The sequence below is a fragment of the Castor canadensis genome, chromosome 1, assembly GCF_047511655.1.
Source record: "Castor canadensis chromosome 1, mCasCan1.hap1v2, whole genome shotgun sequence".
NCBI classification, from domain to species: Eukaryota; Metazoa; Chordata; class Mammalia; order Rodentia; family Castoridae; genus Castor; species Castor canadensis.
This window is the reverse complement of record NC_133386.1, coordinates 132899531-132914057: the sequence shown is the minus strand read 5'-3', so window position 1 is coordinate 132914057 and position 14527 is coordinate 132899531. Positions and strand designations below refer to the sequence as shown.

Here is a 14527-nt window from a genome sequence, read left to right as displayed (position 1 = left end):
GTCAGGAGCGAAGCAGGGAATCCAATGGGTTCTGAGAGATGTCAGAGGCTTTGCAGCTTCCCCAAGGCCATAAGGCTGGACTGTGACAGGGAGGGATAGAAGAACAGTTCTTGGCAGTCTTAAGAAGTGGGCACAAGGACCAAGTTGGATTGGGGCCCAAAGACAAAGGACAAAAATGCCAAATCCAGTCCAGGTCAGCAGGGTGGTACTTCCTGGTCTATGTAATGCTGGGGATGTATAAGACAGAAATAAAAGCACAGCCAGAGCTAGGCATGGTGGTGCCTGTCTGTAATCCCAGCTACTCAGGAGGTGGAGGCAAAAAGATTGCATATCCAAGATGGACCAAGCAAAGTTAGTGAGACAAAAGGGCTCAGTAGTAGAGCTCTTGCCTAGCATATGAAAGACCCTGAGTTCAATCCCCAATGCCCAACACAAACAAACAAAAACAAAAGCAAAGCCAAAAAAACTACCATGGCCAGCAACCTCTGTCACAAAAGATCTTTAATGGCCTTTATTTATGGTTCTTTTGTTCATTTGTCCTGTTGGAGCTGAATAAACTCTAATAACTTATCTGACAGAATAAAGAATGCCACAGGTAACAGGTTAACCTGGAAGTGGTCCAGGAATGAAAGTGTCACAAATAGTCACTTCACAGAAGGGCCACAGACCCAAAGACCATTCCAGCCACACCTAGAACACACACATGCCAGCTCTCACTCCCCAGAAAGAGGCAGCCTTGCAGCCTCGTGACTGGACCTTAACACATAGCAGAGACGCCCAGGAAGAGAGGGCACATCCTGCCTTCATGCTGCTGAGGGCTCTACAGGTCGTTAACTCAGGCCTAGGCCTCACCTGCCTCTCATATGCTACCACCTGTGGCCTTTGAACTAGCCTTGTGAGGTGGGCGGAGCCTGGCACTAGCCCCATCTCCAAGGGCACACTTGAACTGAATATGAAGTACCAGCTGGCTCTCTCTGGTGCAGATGGCAATGCCCTGAGAGGGGGGTTCAGGCAGGACTAGATGCCAAGGGCCGGTTCAGGTCTTACCAAAGTGCCCACCTGCTAGTGAGTCGCCTTAAGGGGCCCTGGCAGAGGGGCAGGCAGGGAGACAATTCAGGAGAGTGCAAGTGGGGGTCCAACCTCTCTTCTTGTCCACAAATTTGGTCATCCACAAATGTGGGGACAGAATCCTATTAGCATTACTCAAGGGACGCATGCTACTTAAAAGGTCTCTGTGGAATCCTGCTCTCAAGAGAGGGGCTTTTGTCAGAAAAGTCTTACCTCTATGTGTCTCTTATATGAATTTGGATTTCTGCCCATCTGGCTGTATGTAAAGAGAAACCTGGCTCTGGGTTCCTCTACTCCCATCACCCTGCTCCTCCTGTCATCTCGAAGACCTAGGCCAGAAGCTGGGTGTCACCCAGGGGTGCAGATACAAGCCCTGGGTGGGAGTTGGGTCTGTTTCCTTGCTCCATGGTCCCCATGCTGCATGGAACAATATCAAGGATCAAGCCCCTTCCTCACTGAGCACCAGGCCATTCCCAAATCAATTCCAGGCAAGAACTTCAGGGTGGGTCAGTTAGGAAACTACTCTGTGTGTGTGTGTGTGTGTGTGTGTGCGCGCAAATGCTTGAGCCTGAGACCCAAGTTCCAATACAAAGTGCTGGAATGGCTAGAGCCATTTCAACATGAAAAGCAAGAATAGAACCTCTGCTTGCTGGTCTAAGATCAAACCTCAGAATGGTGGTTTGAAGTTTTTCATCAAAATAAAAGCGAAACCTCAATAGGCAAGAGAGATAAAAGCAGTTGTTCTGGTGGAAGTGGGAATGGCGGGAGGGCTGGAGTCTCAGCCTTTGCCCCCATTCCTATCGTTTCCACCCCCATAGCAGCCCCTGACAAAGTTCTGTGGAATATCAGGGATTCCACTCCATAGTACCTGGTTAGAAAACCACTGTATCAGAGTATCTATAAATCAGGGGTCCCAGGGACCTGTGCTTTGACTTCCCTTTTCGGGTGACAAGTTGGGAGAGGCCTCCCATTAAAGGTAGTTTATAGTGCCCCTGCAGGGGAGTGGTAGAGGTGGAGATCCCCCCCATAGGTAGGCCACTTCATCCAGGAAAAATGGAAAAAGTGATGCCTGGGCCAGAATGGCAAAACTCCAGGCCCAAGGCAGGCTGTAGGAATGAGGATCAGGGGGGTCTCATTTAGTCTGAAAAGTATCCTAAAAGGCACAGAGGCCTGGGACCATGAGACCCTATGAGTTCAAAATTGGGCTTAATCATTTCCTCCTAGATGAGTGGGCATGGACAGGCCCTAGCCAAAGGCTGGAGTTTCTGCCTATCTGGGCCACAGAAACCCCACTGTAGATAAACCAGGGCTCAGTTCTAAGGGCAAGAGGCCTGGGCTTTCACTGGGCCTGAGGACCACCCCTCCCACCAAGGGTCACCAAGACGCTGTGGTAGCTCAGTTGATCCCAGACAGAGCCTCATACTTTGAAGGGAACAAGGAGGCAATTTCTTTTTCTTTTCTTTTTTTTTTGGGGGGGGGGAGGTGGTACTGGAGTTTGAACTCAAGGCCTCACGCTTGCTAGGCAGACACTCTACCACTTGAGCTATTACACCAGCCCTGGAGCAGGCACTTTCTATCTCCCCTCACCCTTGGATTTCTTTGATTGGACAATGGATTCAACTCCTTGACCTAAGGTCAGAGCCAAAGCTTATTTAGCTCTGAGAGGTGGGAGATGTGGGTGACTCTAGGCCTGGAAGGATCAAAAGGCCCCTATCCCCCAATCACTCTGTGTTCCCTCCCTGTCCTGATTGCTGGGACCTTGGTCCTTGGGCATGGCATTCTGAAACAGTGTCTACACTTTTCTCCCAGTTGGGTCACCAAGGCCAAGTTCTGGCTTCTCATTCTGGTTGACATCTACCTAAATGAGAAGCAGGGCAAAGAGAAAACTGATGGGCAGTGGGCTCAGCCCACAGCAAACTTCCTATGTGACCTTGGGCCATGCTCTGTAGTGGCAGGCCACCCCTGCAACAGTTTGAAACTTTCCAAGCACTGGCCACTGACTTTTATCTGAGCTTCACGGTACTTCCTTGAGTCAGGCAAGGAAGGGATTTCTGTTCCACTTCAGTTAGGGAAACTGAGTCCAAGAAGTTGAGTTCTTACTCAAGGCCACCCAGCTTGTTGGTGACAGACAGGACTGAGAGGTGACACTGGGGACCTTCAGGATAGCATTCCTTTCACTGCCCCATGTGGGAACCAGCTTGTCAGCAGCTCTTCCACTGGACTCAAACAAGATAAGCCCACCCTACCCTATCTAGGCTTGGAAGTGGAGGCCAGGGGTCCAGCCAAATTCTTGGTTGCTACACTAAGCAAGTCTAGCTGGCCCTATGCTTGTTGGACTTTTACCCAGGGCATGTTCTTCCTTCCTGCCCATACTGGCATTGGCATGTCACCTTCACGGCCCACTGGAAAGTCCCAGTGTGGGACTTCTTGGTTGGCACAGGCCCTGAATGCTCAGCACAGAAGTGGCCAATGCAATGGGTTAGTGCCAGGGGTCTAGTGAGGCTCCCCACCCTGTTTCACCCCAAGGTTTCACTTGGCCAAGTTGACCTTCTAGAATAGAGAGACCCTGCAGAGAAGCACTCAGTTGTGTTGGGGTGGGGAGGAGTAATACTAAAGAGGGTGTGGTGTCTGGAGCTGACCAGAAGTCTGGAAAGACATCTGGGTTCTCCTCAGGAAGAGACCAAAAGCCACTTTGCCTTCTGTGTCCCACAGTTGGCCCTCTGCAGCACACAGTTGTGTAGAAGGGCACCTGGCCAAAGGGCAAATGTTGCTGAAATCCAGGTGTCACTCACAAGGCTGTGCATTCTAGCATGGGTCTGAATCCACCCGGAAGGGTCATTGTGTCCTACTTCACACCAAGGCACTATATGGACCAGCAGCAGCCAAGGAGCCTTGAATGCAATGGCCCTCTTATTATTTCTCCCTATAACTTTCCCCTAACCATGACCCTCCTAAGGACAGGGGTTGGGATGGACTAATTTCAGTGTTTCTAGTGCTGGGCATAAAGATAATTTCAGCAAGGGTGGTCAGTTTAGCTTCCAATGAATTTGACCGTTGGTCTTGGGCAGTCCTGGCTGGAAGAATCAGGCATTTCCCTGCAGCTGGAGGAATTTCAGTTAACACTGGGATAAATCCAAAAGGTGAGTGGGATGTGCAGGTGTAGGAAGCTCAAGAAGCCAGCCTGGGAAACCCTTTGTGTGCACATGCTGAAGATGGGGACAGAGGTCTGCTGGGGAGCAGTTACCACAAATGCTAAAGAGTTCAGAGGAAGTGCTTGCCATGCACTGTTCTAGAATTTCATCAATTCTACAGGTGCCTAGGTGAGATGCAAACAGCCCAGCAAGCTCCAGCAGGGGCTGGATGCCTGGGGCACCTGCAGCTAGGATCCCAGGACTAAGAGTATGACTGCCCCCAGCTGACTAAGTTCTGACCTGAGAAGGGGTCTCTTAGGCTGACTGCCCATGAGATTTAGAAGGAGCAGGGTCAGGCTAGGTGACAGGGTCATTTGGCCATGAGAAATAGTTGCACAGAACATCCCTGGATGTGTTTGAGTTGGAATCCAACTCAAACAAAATGTTGTGATCTTGCTTTTTGGTCAAGTATAGGACTAGATAGAAGGGAGAGAGCCCTTTGCCCAGCTAATCAGTACATTTGCCTGAGTAAACCTCAGGGTTTCCACATCTTCAGGGGGTTTTGTGTGGTCCTGGAGACCCTATCACAAGCCCTCACCCCACCCAAGCCTCAGCAAATCCTTGTGATATTTAGGACCTAGGGCAGAGCAGTTCATGAAGGCTATGGCTCCAGCTTGAATCAGGCAACCCTTATGAGACCAACAAAGGCCCTTCCTAGACTTGAAGAATGGACTAGGTGCTGTCATCCATGCCACCTCTGAGGTTCGGTGAATCCCCTCTGGAGGGGAACGGAACAATCAGCAGCTTGGGCTCCACCTGTAGACCAACTGCTGTAATGCTCACAGGTTCTCAGTAGCAAGAGCTGGCAACCCTTTGGGATGATCTGGTCAAACTCCTGGGCTTTCCCAGTGAGGATCTGAAGCCCAAAGAGGTGAAGGAACTTGCCCAAGGTCACATAAGAAGTTAGCATCAAGATCAGACAAGGATAACTTTGAACACTTTCTACTTATCTCTTGTCTGCCCTATTGCCCTGGGAAATGGCACAGGTCCCATTCACCACCAGCCAATGGGTAGTAGGTTCCCATGACACTGGGAAGTACTAGGGTCATCAGTTCCCCCAAGGAAAGCAAAACAACCTCCTTCCATCTGGGAGCGGGCATCTCGATGGAGCCTGCCACCTTCTGGGAAAGGACCCTCTTTGATGGTGGGGACGGTGGTTTGCATGGCCAGCCCAGCCCAGCCCTGGAGAACTATAGGGGGCTCTCCAAGGCAACAGTGGGGACCCACTGCCTCTGGTCCTCCAGCTTTGCTTACTGCATGATCATCTAGGCCCACCAAGGAAGGGATATATGGTGGACTCCCATCTTATCACCACTGCCCCATCTCTGAAAGCCATGTCAGAAGCTTCAGTTCACTGCCAGGGGCTGATGCTTGCTGAAGACCCCCTTCCTCTCTCTGGGCATGTAGTTACAGATGGGTCCACACACAAAATACAAAGTAGCTAAGATGTCACATCTTGACAATACTGAAATACAAGTGGCTAGGTCACGCAGCATGCCTCAATCTAGGTATCTGCTGATAAAAAAGTGTCCATTGATTTTCTCCATTCTTAGGCTCTATGTACCTTCACCAATGTCACTATCAGACACAGGGACATGGGCCAAGGATGAGGGTAGAAAGGGTCTTTGTGGGTCTGAACTGCAAAAAAGGTATTAAGAATCTAACCACAGTTCTGCCCTTCCAGCCAGAAAGGGCTTGCCCTCAATACTGTCACCTTTTAGCTGCCAGAACTATGTCACCGCCTAGGACTGCAGGCATCTTGTGTGTCTTGAGCCCTCGTGCCCACCCCCATGCCGTCATGCCCACCATCACTGCACCCCTCCTGCTTCACCCTCCCCCTTTTGCTCCCTGTCTCAAGGCAAGTCCCAAGGCCCAGGGCTGTGGTGGCCTTTCTGGGAGTGAGCATGAAAAGTGGGGAGGACAGGTGACCGCAGAAAGAGGAGTGAAGGTGGTGGTCCTTTTGGCATGGTGATTTGGAGCCAGTCCTGAGGCCAGAGTTCATCACTGAGACCTGGAAGACCACCTTCTAGGGAAGGACCCCCTTTGATGGTGGGTATGGGGGCCCCTGGTAGAAACTGGAAGAACAAAGGGGAAGGGAAACCAGAACGGGAAGACAACGAGTAAGCATCCGAGTGCAAGAAAGTGGACCTGGAGCCGCCCGGAGGGAGGGCCAGCCCCAGTCTATCTGTCGTTGAGGTGTGGAGAGCCAGTACCATCCTCTTCTTCCTCCTTGTCATCTTTCATGCCTTTCAGTCTCTGGCGGGCAAAGTCCTCAAATACAATGTCGTCATCACTGGTGGGAGAGACAAGGAAAATGTGGCATGTTTCTAGGGGCAGAGATTGTTAGGCATATCCAGAGGCCTGGCCAGATGTGACACAGAGGGACCCAGGACATAAACCACTCTCTCCAAGGTCTCTGGCCTCTGAGGCTGACCTTGAGCAGAAAGGCCTGCCAGGTCCACCAGTGGATATAGGGACAGTCACATATGGACTTGGGAAAGTTGTGAAAGGCTAGAGGGGGCATAAGCTTGGCTGTCATGCCAAGGGCTAGAAAAGTGACCCTATTCTTGAGGGGGTGGGGCATGTCAAATATGGGGAGCAGTGTAACTCTGAGGCCAACAGAAGAAATCATTCTCACTGTGAGAGGCCAGGCCACCCATTATTTCACTACCTGTTTTGAATCCCCCAAGGATTGGACTCAATGGAAGCAAAAGCCACAAAGGCCCTTTCTCCCAGGAAATATCAGCTCACATGATACCTCCTGTAGGATCATGCATAGGGGCAGGAGACTAGTGAATCTACATAGGGGACAGAGGCAGGGTAGGGTAAGGGATGCCCAAGTGGGGCTGCAGGACTAAGGACTGTTTCCCCTCTAACACACACACACACACACACACACACACACACACACACACACACGTGCACTTAGGACCAGGCAGGGGCACCCCCAAGTCCCCTGCTCCATGGAGTTCAGCCAGCTCCATGGGGCATCCTGTAGGGGTGACTTGAGACCTCGGATCCCAGATTTCTCCCGGGGACAAAGGAAGGGTGGCTTTTGGAGCTGGAGCGAGAAAGCCTCTTGGCCCGGGAGGTGATTCGTGCTGTTGGCCCAGGTCCTCCCCCTCTCTGGCCACTGTCAGGTGCCCCGATGGCCTTCCATCGCAGGGAAATCCACGTCTGTTGGTCCTCAGGAGTCAGAAGCAACAGGACCCAGACCCTTTCCCACCCCAAAGCCAGTTGGGCATGGGCAGGGCCAGAGCCAAGCCCAGGATCCCAACCAGCCCAGTGCGAGCTGAACAGGTGCTGAGGATGGACGAACGGACTGACGGACGTGCAAGGACGAGGGAGGAAGACAGACCCCACCAAGGCAGGAGAGGAACAGGCACGGAGGGTCCTTCAAGTCACATGCAGGCAAGCAGGTTGCTGAAGAGGCGAGCAGAGGCGGCTCTCAACAGACAGGTTAGACCAGTTGCTTCTCAGGGGTTAATAAGCATATATGCAAATGGACCCTCCGCCCCGCCCCCGGGCCCGCCCCCCAGGTAGCTACAGGCAGGGTTTGGCTTACTTCGTGTCAAGTTCTATGAGATTGGTGTCTACTGGTGCTTCGTTTTCTGGAACTGAACACAGGGCAGCCAAGGTGCCCAGAGGTTAGTGGGGGGATGAGGAATAAGGGGTGAGGGTGGGGACAGGTGGGACAAGCTCTCATCCTGGGACCAGTAGGCTAAGATGGGTAGGGGACAAGAAGAAGGAAAGGTCCCAGGTGTAGGTACAACACCAAATCATCTTAAAGGCAGGGGGTGCTGGAGAGCCCCGGATGTGCACTGCAGACCTGCTTCACAGACAGGTCTCCAACATGACTTAGATTAATTTCTTGTCAGCTGGAGTTTCACTAAGTCTAAGACAATGTTTTTTTCACATTTTAACCTCTTTGAACTTTGGGTGTGTTTTACAGTTGGTGGCACTTCATAGTCTAATTGTGGGAGCACATTCTTGGTGATACATGCTTTCCCTTTCAATGAAACAGTCTTAGATTCAATGGCAAGTGACCAATCTGTTATCATTTGAAAACCACATGGAAGTGGCATGTCCACAGGTCATCTTATCCATGCAGCTCCTTCCCCTACTTCTAATTGTGACCCAGCCCCTGCCTGGGTACATTTCCATCCTCTGCTTCCAGCCTCCCTCTCACTTGGAGAACAAGACCCAGGGCTTGCAGTCTTCTAGTGGGGTCAAAAGCAAATAGGAGCTGTGGGTCCCACAAAAGGCCCTGGGGAGCTAGGGAAAGGGTGACACTGAGCTCAAGGTTAACCCAGTGAGAGGTGGGGTAACGGGGTAGTATGGCAGCTGATGGAGAAAGGAGTCATCTCAATGACCCACGGATCCTGCTCACCTTCCCGATGTGGGGGTTCCTCTTTGGGCTTGGGGTGCATTAAGGTGAAGGGCAGTTCCACAGCCACGTCACTGAAACACAGACAGAAACCCAGCAATCCTGGAGGTGAGCCTTAAGGCTGTGAGACCCTCCCACTCTTTTTTTTTTTTTTCATTTTTCTTTTATTATTCATGTGCATACAAGGATTGGTTCATTTCTCCCCCCTGCCCCCACCCCCTCCCTTACCACCCACTCCACCCCCTCCCTCTCCCCCCCCAATACCCAGCAGAAACTATTTTGCCCTTATTTCTAATTTTGTTGTAGAGAGAGTATAAGCAGTAATAGGAAGGAGCAAGGGTTTTTGCTGGTTGAGATAAGGATAGCTATACAGGGCATTGACTCACATTGATTTCCTGTGCGTGGGTGTCTCCTTCTAGGTTAATTCTTCTTGATCTAACCTTTTCTCTAGTACCTGTTCCCCTTTTCCTATTGGCCTCAGTTGCTTTAAGGTATCTGCTTTAGTTTCTCTGCGTTAAGGGCAACAAATGCTAGCTAGTTTTTTAGGTGTCTTACCTATCCTCACCCCTCCCTTGTGTGCTCTCGCTTTTATCATGTGCTCATAGTCCAATCCCCTTGTTGTGTTTGCCCTTGATCTAATGTCCGCATATGAGGGAGAGCATACGATTTTTGGTCTTTTGGGCCAGGCTAACCTCACTCAGAATGATGTTCTCTAATTCCATCCATTTACCAGCGAATGATAACATTTCATTCTTCTTCATGGCTGCATAAAATTCCATTGTGTACAGATACCACATTTTCTTAATCCATTCGTCAGTGGTGGGGCATCTTGGCTGTTTCCATAACTTGGCTATTGTGAATAGTGCCGCAATAAACATGGGTGTGCAGGTGCCTCTGGAGTAACCTGTGTCACAGTCTTTTGGGTATATCCCCAAGAGTGGTATTGCTGGATCAAATGGTAGATCGATGTCCAGCTTTTTAAGTAGCCTCCAAATTTTTTTCCAGAGTGGTTGTACTAGTTTATATTCCCACCAACAGTGTAAGAGGGTTCCTTTTACCCCGCATCCTCGCCAACACCTGTTGTTGGTGGTGTTGCTGATGATGGCTATTCTAACAGGGGTGAGGTGGAATCTTAGCGTGGTTTTAATTTGCATTTCCTTTATTGCTAGAGATGGTGAGCATTTTTTCACGTGTTTTCTGGCCATTTGAATTTCTTCTTTTGAGAAAGTTCTGTTTAGTTCACATGCCCATTTCTTTATTGGTTCATTAGTTTTGGGAGAATTTAGTTTTTTAAGTTCCCTGTATATTCTGGTTATCAGTCCTTTGTCTGATGTATAGCTGGCAAATATTTTCTCCCACTCTGTGGGTGTTCTCTTCAGTTTAGAGACCATTTCTTTTGATGCACAGAAGCTTTTTAGTTTTATGAGGTCCCATTTATCTATGCTATCTCTTAGTTGCTGTGCTGCTGGGGTTTCATTGAGAAAGTTCTTACCTATACCTACTAACTCCAGAGTATTTCCTACTCTTTCTTGTATCAACTTAAGAGTTTGGGAGACCCTCCCACTCTAACTCCACCTCTCTCCCAACACCAGAGGAGGCTCCTGTAGAAGTGCTCAGGTGACCATAGTGCCCTGCCATCTGGACAAAGCACTGCTGAGGTCAGTGTCATCAAGCCAGGCTAGAGGGAACCCAGGGTCGAGGGCTCTCCATATCACGTATAGAGTCTGACACCTTGTAGAGGGCAGAGGAGAGGGGCCTGGGGAAGAACCGGCTTCCAGCCGGTGCTAGTGACCAGACTTTCTCTGCTCTTGTCTCTGTCACTGATAATAAAAGCAGACCCTGGGCACAGTACTGACTCTGTGCCGAGGACTTCCAAGCCCATCCTTAGACTTTATTCTTTTGGCGGGGAGAAGGGGGTGGGCCTGGGGTTTGAACCCAGGGCTTCAAGCTTGCAAAGTAGACACTCCGCCTCTTGCTCTGGTTATTTTGGAGATGGGATCTTGCAAGCTATTTTCCCAGGCTGGCCTTGAATCGAGATCCTCCTGATCTCAGCCTCCCAAGTAGCTCTTTTAATGCTCACAGCAACCCTATTATTATCCCCAGTGTATAGACTGGGAAAATTAGGCATGAGAAGATTAAAGTCTCTTGCCTAAGGCTGCACAGTTACTACTGGTAAGTGGTTGATGATTCTAGCTCCATAATTCAGCTCTTTAGCCACCATGTAACAGCTGAAGAATTGACAAAAAGGGCCCTGAAGGATCAGGGGTGGCATCATTCTAGGACACCACCCCCTCCTTGATTGTGAGTGCCTCCAGGCAGAGCACATTTTACTGATCTTGTTGCCCAGGCTCAGCTAGGAAGGGGGAAGGGTTGGAGAACGGTGTGGTCAGGGACAAGCCAGCCCTGCCACTCACTGATGGTACAGTTTACATCTCTAGACTCCCTAAACTTATCTGGAAAATGTGGGTAATGCCTACTGTCTAGTACCACTGAACTTCTAGAAGATACAGGTAAGACATGATTAAGCTGTGAAGCTTGTGCCTGTCAGAATCCTTACTTCCTCTCAATGGGAACATAGTGGGGAGGGGTGATAGGCTGTCAAAACAATTTGGCTTTTTTTTTTCTTTTTCTTTCTGTTTGGTTTTTTAGGCTTTTTTATTTTTATTATTTTTTTCTTCCAGAGGGATCTTCCCTAGGTTTTCCTGGAACAGTGAGTCATCCAATGGAAGCTGGTGAAGACTGAGTTTGCCAGTCTTCACTATGGCCATGCAGGATGTGGCTGAATCTGGACCTTAACCTTTCACCAGGCTGTGAGCAATAAAGAGCAGGGGTGCTTCTGACTCCTCTTGGGACTTCAGCACCAGCACAAGCCTGGGTGCAAGTTTGGACTCAGAAAGTCTTTCTGAATTATACTGAGCTGAACTGAATTAATTTTGCCTCTCAAATTGGGCTCAGATTTCTTAGGATGAGCAACGTTGCCATCTTGTGACAGGGGAGACCAAACTGCCATGGTCAATACACACAGTTTTGGAAGTGTAAGTCCATCAGATTGGGTACAAGGAAATCTTGTCTACAAAAGTGGGTCTTCTAAGGGCCCGACTCAGCCAGCAGTGAATTGTCAGCAGTGCAAAAGTTTGAAAGTCACAAAGCCTACATTTCTTCTAAACATCTTATAATTCAGATAATCAGTAATTCAGTTGGCCCACCTGGGGCCACTCCCCAGATCACTGCTGTCTAATAAAGTCTCTGTCACTTGAGTGGGATGGAAGAGTAGGGTTAGGCACTTTACATCGAGCCATGTCCCCCTAGTCCCTCTGGGAGAGGTTTCTAGCCCCAGCATAGACCTGAGCCTGCGATCTAAAATGACCACTAGATTCCTTCCAACCCAGTGCCCTGTGGTTCTGGTCAGCCAGGCCAATGGTCCCTGAGCTCTCCAGGAAAATGGTTCAAGCAGGGCAAAGGAGGGACTTTACCTGGATGCAAGATCTCCCAACAGGCTGGGTGGGTGAGTGAGGCAGGAGAAGTGGTCAGGAGAGAGTGCAGAGTGGAAGAAAAGAGAAAGCAAATTTATTCACCACCTCTGCTGCCCAGCAGAGAGCAAACCCAAGAGACACACTCCCCACTCTTGTATAGTTCTGACCACCCACCCAGGGCACTGACATAGGTAGCATCAGCTAGCAGGGGATAAATTACAGGCCAGGCTCAGCAGACTCCCTGGGCCTCAGGATCTTCATCTGTGAAGAGGGCGTAAGAACTAACCTCCACTCCCTGACTATCTAATGGAAGAAGGAAGTACTTCCTTCCAGGGACAGCAGGAGCATATGGACAACTGTGAGTCCAGCAAGATCACAAGACACAGAGCTTGGGATTTGGGATTTAGAGATATCCTACAATATACAGTTTGTATTATATACTACCACATGCAGAGCCATTTTTCTCATTAAAAATGGACTTAATGTCTAACGTTACTTCATTTTTCAATCTCTCTACAGAAATATATAAAGTAAATTAGAAAAAAAGAAATCCCCTTAACAAATTAAAAACCATAATTCTCAGTATACAGCATATAGGCCCAGTGCAAGGGGAAATGGGGTTTTTTTCTGAGCTTCCACCAAATTACAGTTAAGGTAAGGAATATGTCTGGTCCTCTGCTGTGACCCCAGCACCTGGCCCATGACCTGAGATGGGAGGAGGAGGGTTCAGGGAATAACTGAGGAACTGTTTGAGTTTCCATTTCTCCATCTATAAAATGGGAAAGTCTACCAAGCTAACAAATCCCAATCTAGCTCTGGGATTATGAAGCCCTTTAGCTGTTTTTCCAAAACAGCTAAAGACAAAAGAGGGGGTGGACACTGTGCCCCAAGGCATGGCAGTCCCTGGACCCACGATACAAACTCTGAGGATGTATGGCCCTGCCCTTCCCAGGCTGTGCCAAATCCTCAGTTCCAGGCCCAACCCTGGATAAAGAGAAGGAAGAGAGACATGGAAACATGGGAGGGAAGAGAGTGGCTGGGGGCCAAGGGAGGAAGAAGAGAGGGAAGGGGTGGAACAGGAGCAGGAAGAAGAATGGGAAGGAAGAAGGCCCCACAGGAGGATGCACCTAAAAAGTCAGGCAAATAGGTAGGATGCAGCAGGGAGCTGCAGACCCCTCTGCACTCAGGGGTCTTGGACTGACTAGGGCACTCACCCGCCCCGAGACACCACCAACTTCACTTTCACTTTGTAGGAAACAATGATTCCCAGGATCTCACGGTTGGCACCTTCCCTCAACCTGCAAGGTGACACAGGAGAGCTGGTCCATAGGCTCACCGGTAGGCAAGATACAACAAGAGTAGTGGGGGACGCTGCAGTAAGCGACACCACTACCCACTCTGCTCCTGGGCCACTCAGCTACTATGGCCAACAGAGGAGGTGAAAAAGGTGAGTTGTGTCCTCTGAGCTGCAACTTGGGCCCTGAATTCCACATCTGGTGGGCGATACCCTGGTTCTGTGGCTCTGGCCAGCCTCCCTCCCTCCATGCCTGGCCAGTGTCCCCTCAGTACAGCGAGGGTGGACCCTAGTATCCCATGGATTCACGTCACTACCCAGTCTTGTGCTCAGCAACCCATGGGCAGAAAGGAGGCTGGGTGTTCAGAGTGAGGCGGGGGCAGCTGGGGCTGGGTGGGAAGGGAAGGACATTTCTGAGGAAGGGGTACCCCCATCACCTGGGTTTTGAGTATAGATAGACTTTGAGCCAGACTAGGTACATGAGCAGCCTGTGTAGGGGATGATGAAGAAATGGTCTGGCCCAAGCCAAGAGTCTTGACTAGGAGTGGTGGCAGGGGTACCACAGAGAGAGGCCAAAGCCAAAGGCCAAAAGGCCAAACCTTGGCAGGGAGACTGAGATAAGGACCCCTTCAGGGCTGTGCTACAGTGGGGTGACTCTGAGGGCCCAGTGGTGCCATGGGTCAAAAGTGACCAGATGGCCTTGGGCCCCTGATGTGGAAGGGCATCCGCATCTGATCTGCCCAGCATACTGCCCAGTCCCTCCAGACTCCCCAAGCCCTTATTCATCCCCTTTTGCTAGGACCCTTCCAGGAGCCACTCCCCCACCCCTTGCTTGGCCTCAGGGACACATTCTAGCTTGCTCAGGATTCCAGGTCAGGAGCTGCCACCTCTTGCAGGAAGCCTTCTAGCTGTCTCTCCATGGGCCAGCTGGCAGGACTGGCACTGCCTAAGCAAGTTGGGTCTAGTGGTTCCTGTTATTTTCTGGGTAGGTGGGAGTAGGGGAATGACCTCTCTGACTGGTGAAGTTCCTAAGGACAGGTGGGATAAGGCTGGGGGAAGAGGACAGCCTGAGCCTTGTCATCATACTGGTGAGACCAAGAAGAGTGGGGCCACC

General features: G+C 50.3%; 1 protein-coding gene across 6 annotated transcripts in view; it reads right to left on the bottom strand.

Moving 5' to 3' along the window:
- Positions 1 to 483: 483 nt before the first annotated feature.
- Positions 484 to 14527, bottom strand: part of Arrb1 (arrestin beta 1) — a 76461-nt gene continuing 62417 nt past the window's right edge. For 4 of the 6 annotated variants that reach the window (XM_020155492.2, XM_020155486.2, XM_020155501.2 and 1 more), the window contains exons 12-16: positions 13334 to 13417; positions 12120 to 12143; positions 8650 to 8720; positions 7825 to 7876; positions 484 to 6552 (exon numbers count right to left, since the gene is read on the bottom strand). In XM_020155492.2, coding sequence (XP_020011081.1) covers positions 6441 to 6552; positions 7825 to 7876; positions 8650 to 8720; positions 12120 to 12143; positions 13334 to 13417 — 343 coding nt within the window. In that variant the 3' untranslated portion in view covers positions 484 to 6440. Of the gene's footprint in view, positions 6553 to 7617; positions 7683 to 7824; positions 7877 to 8649; positions 8721 to 12119; positions 12144 to 13333; positions 13418 to 14527 lie in introns of all 6 variants that reach the window. The other 2 variants (XM_074082792.1, XM_074082776.1) reach the window with 2 other exon arrangements.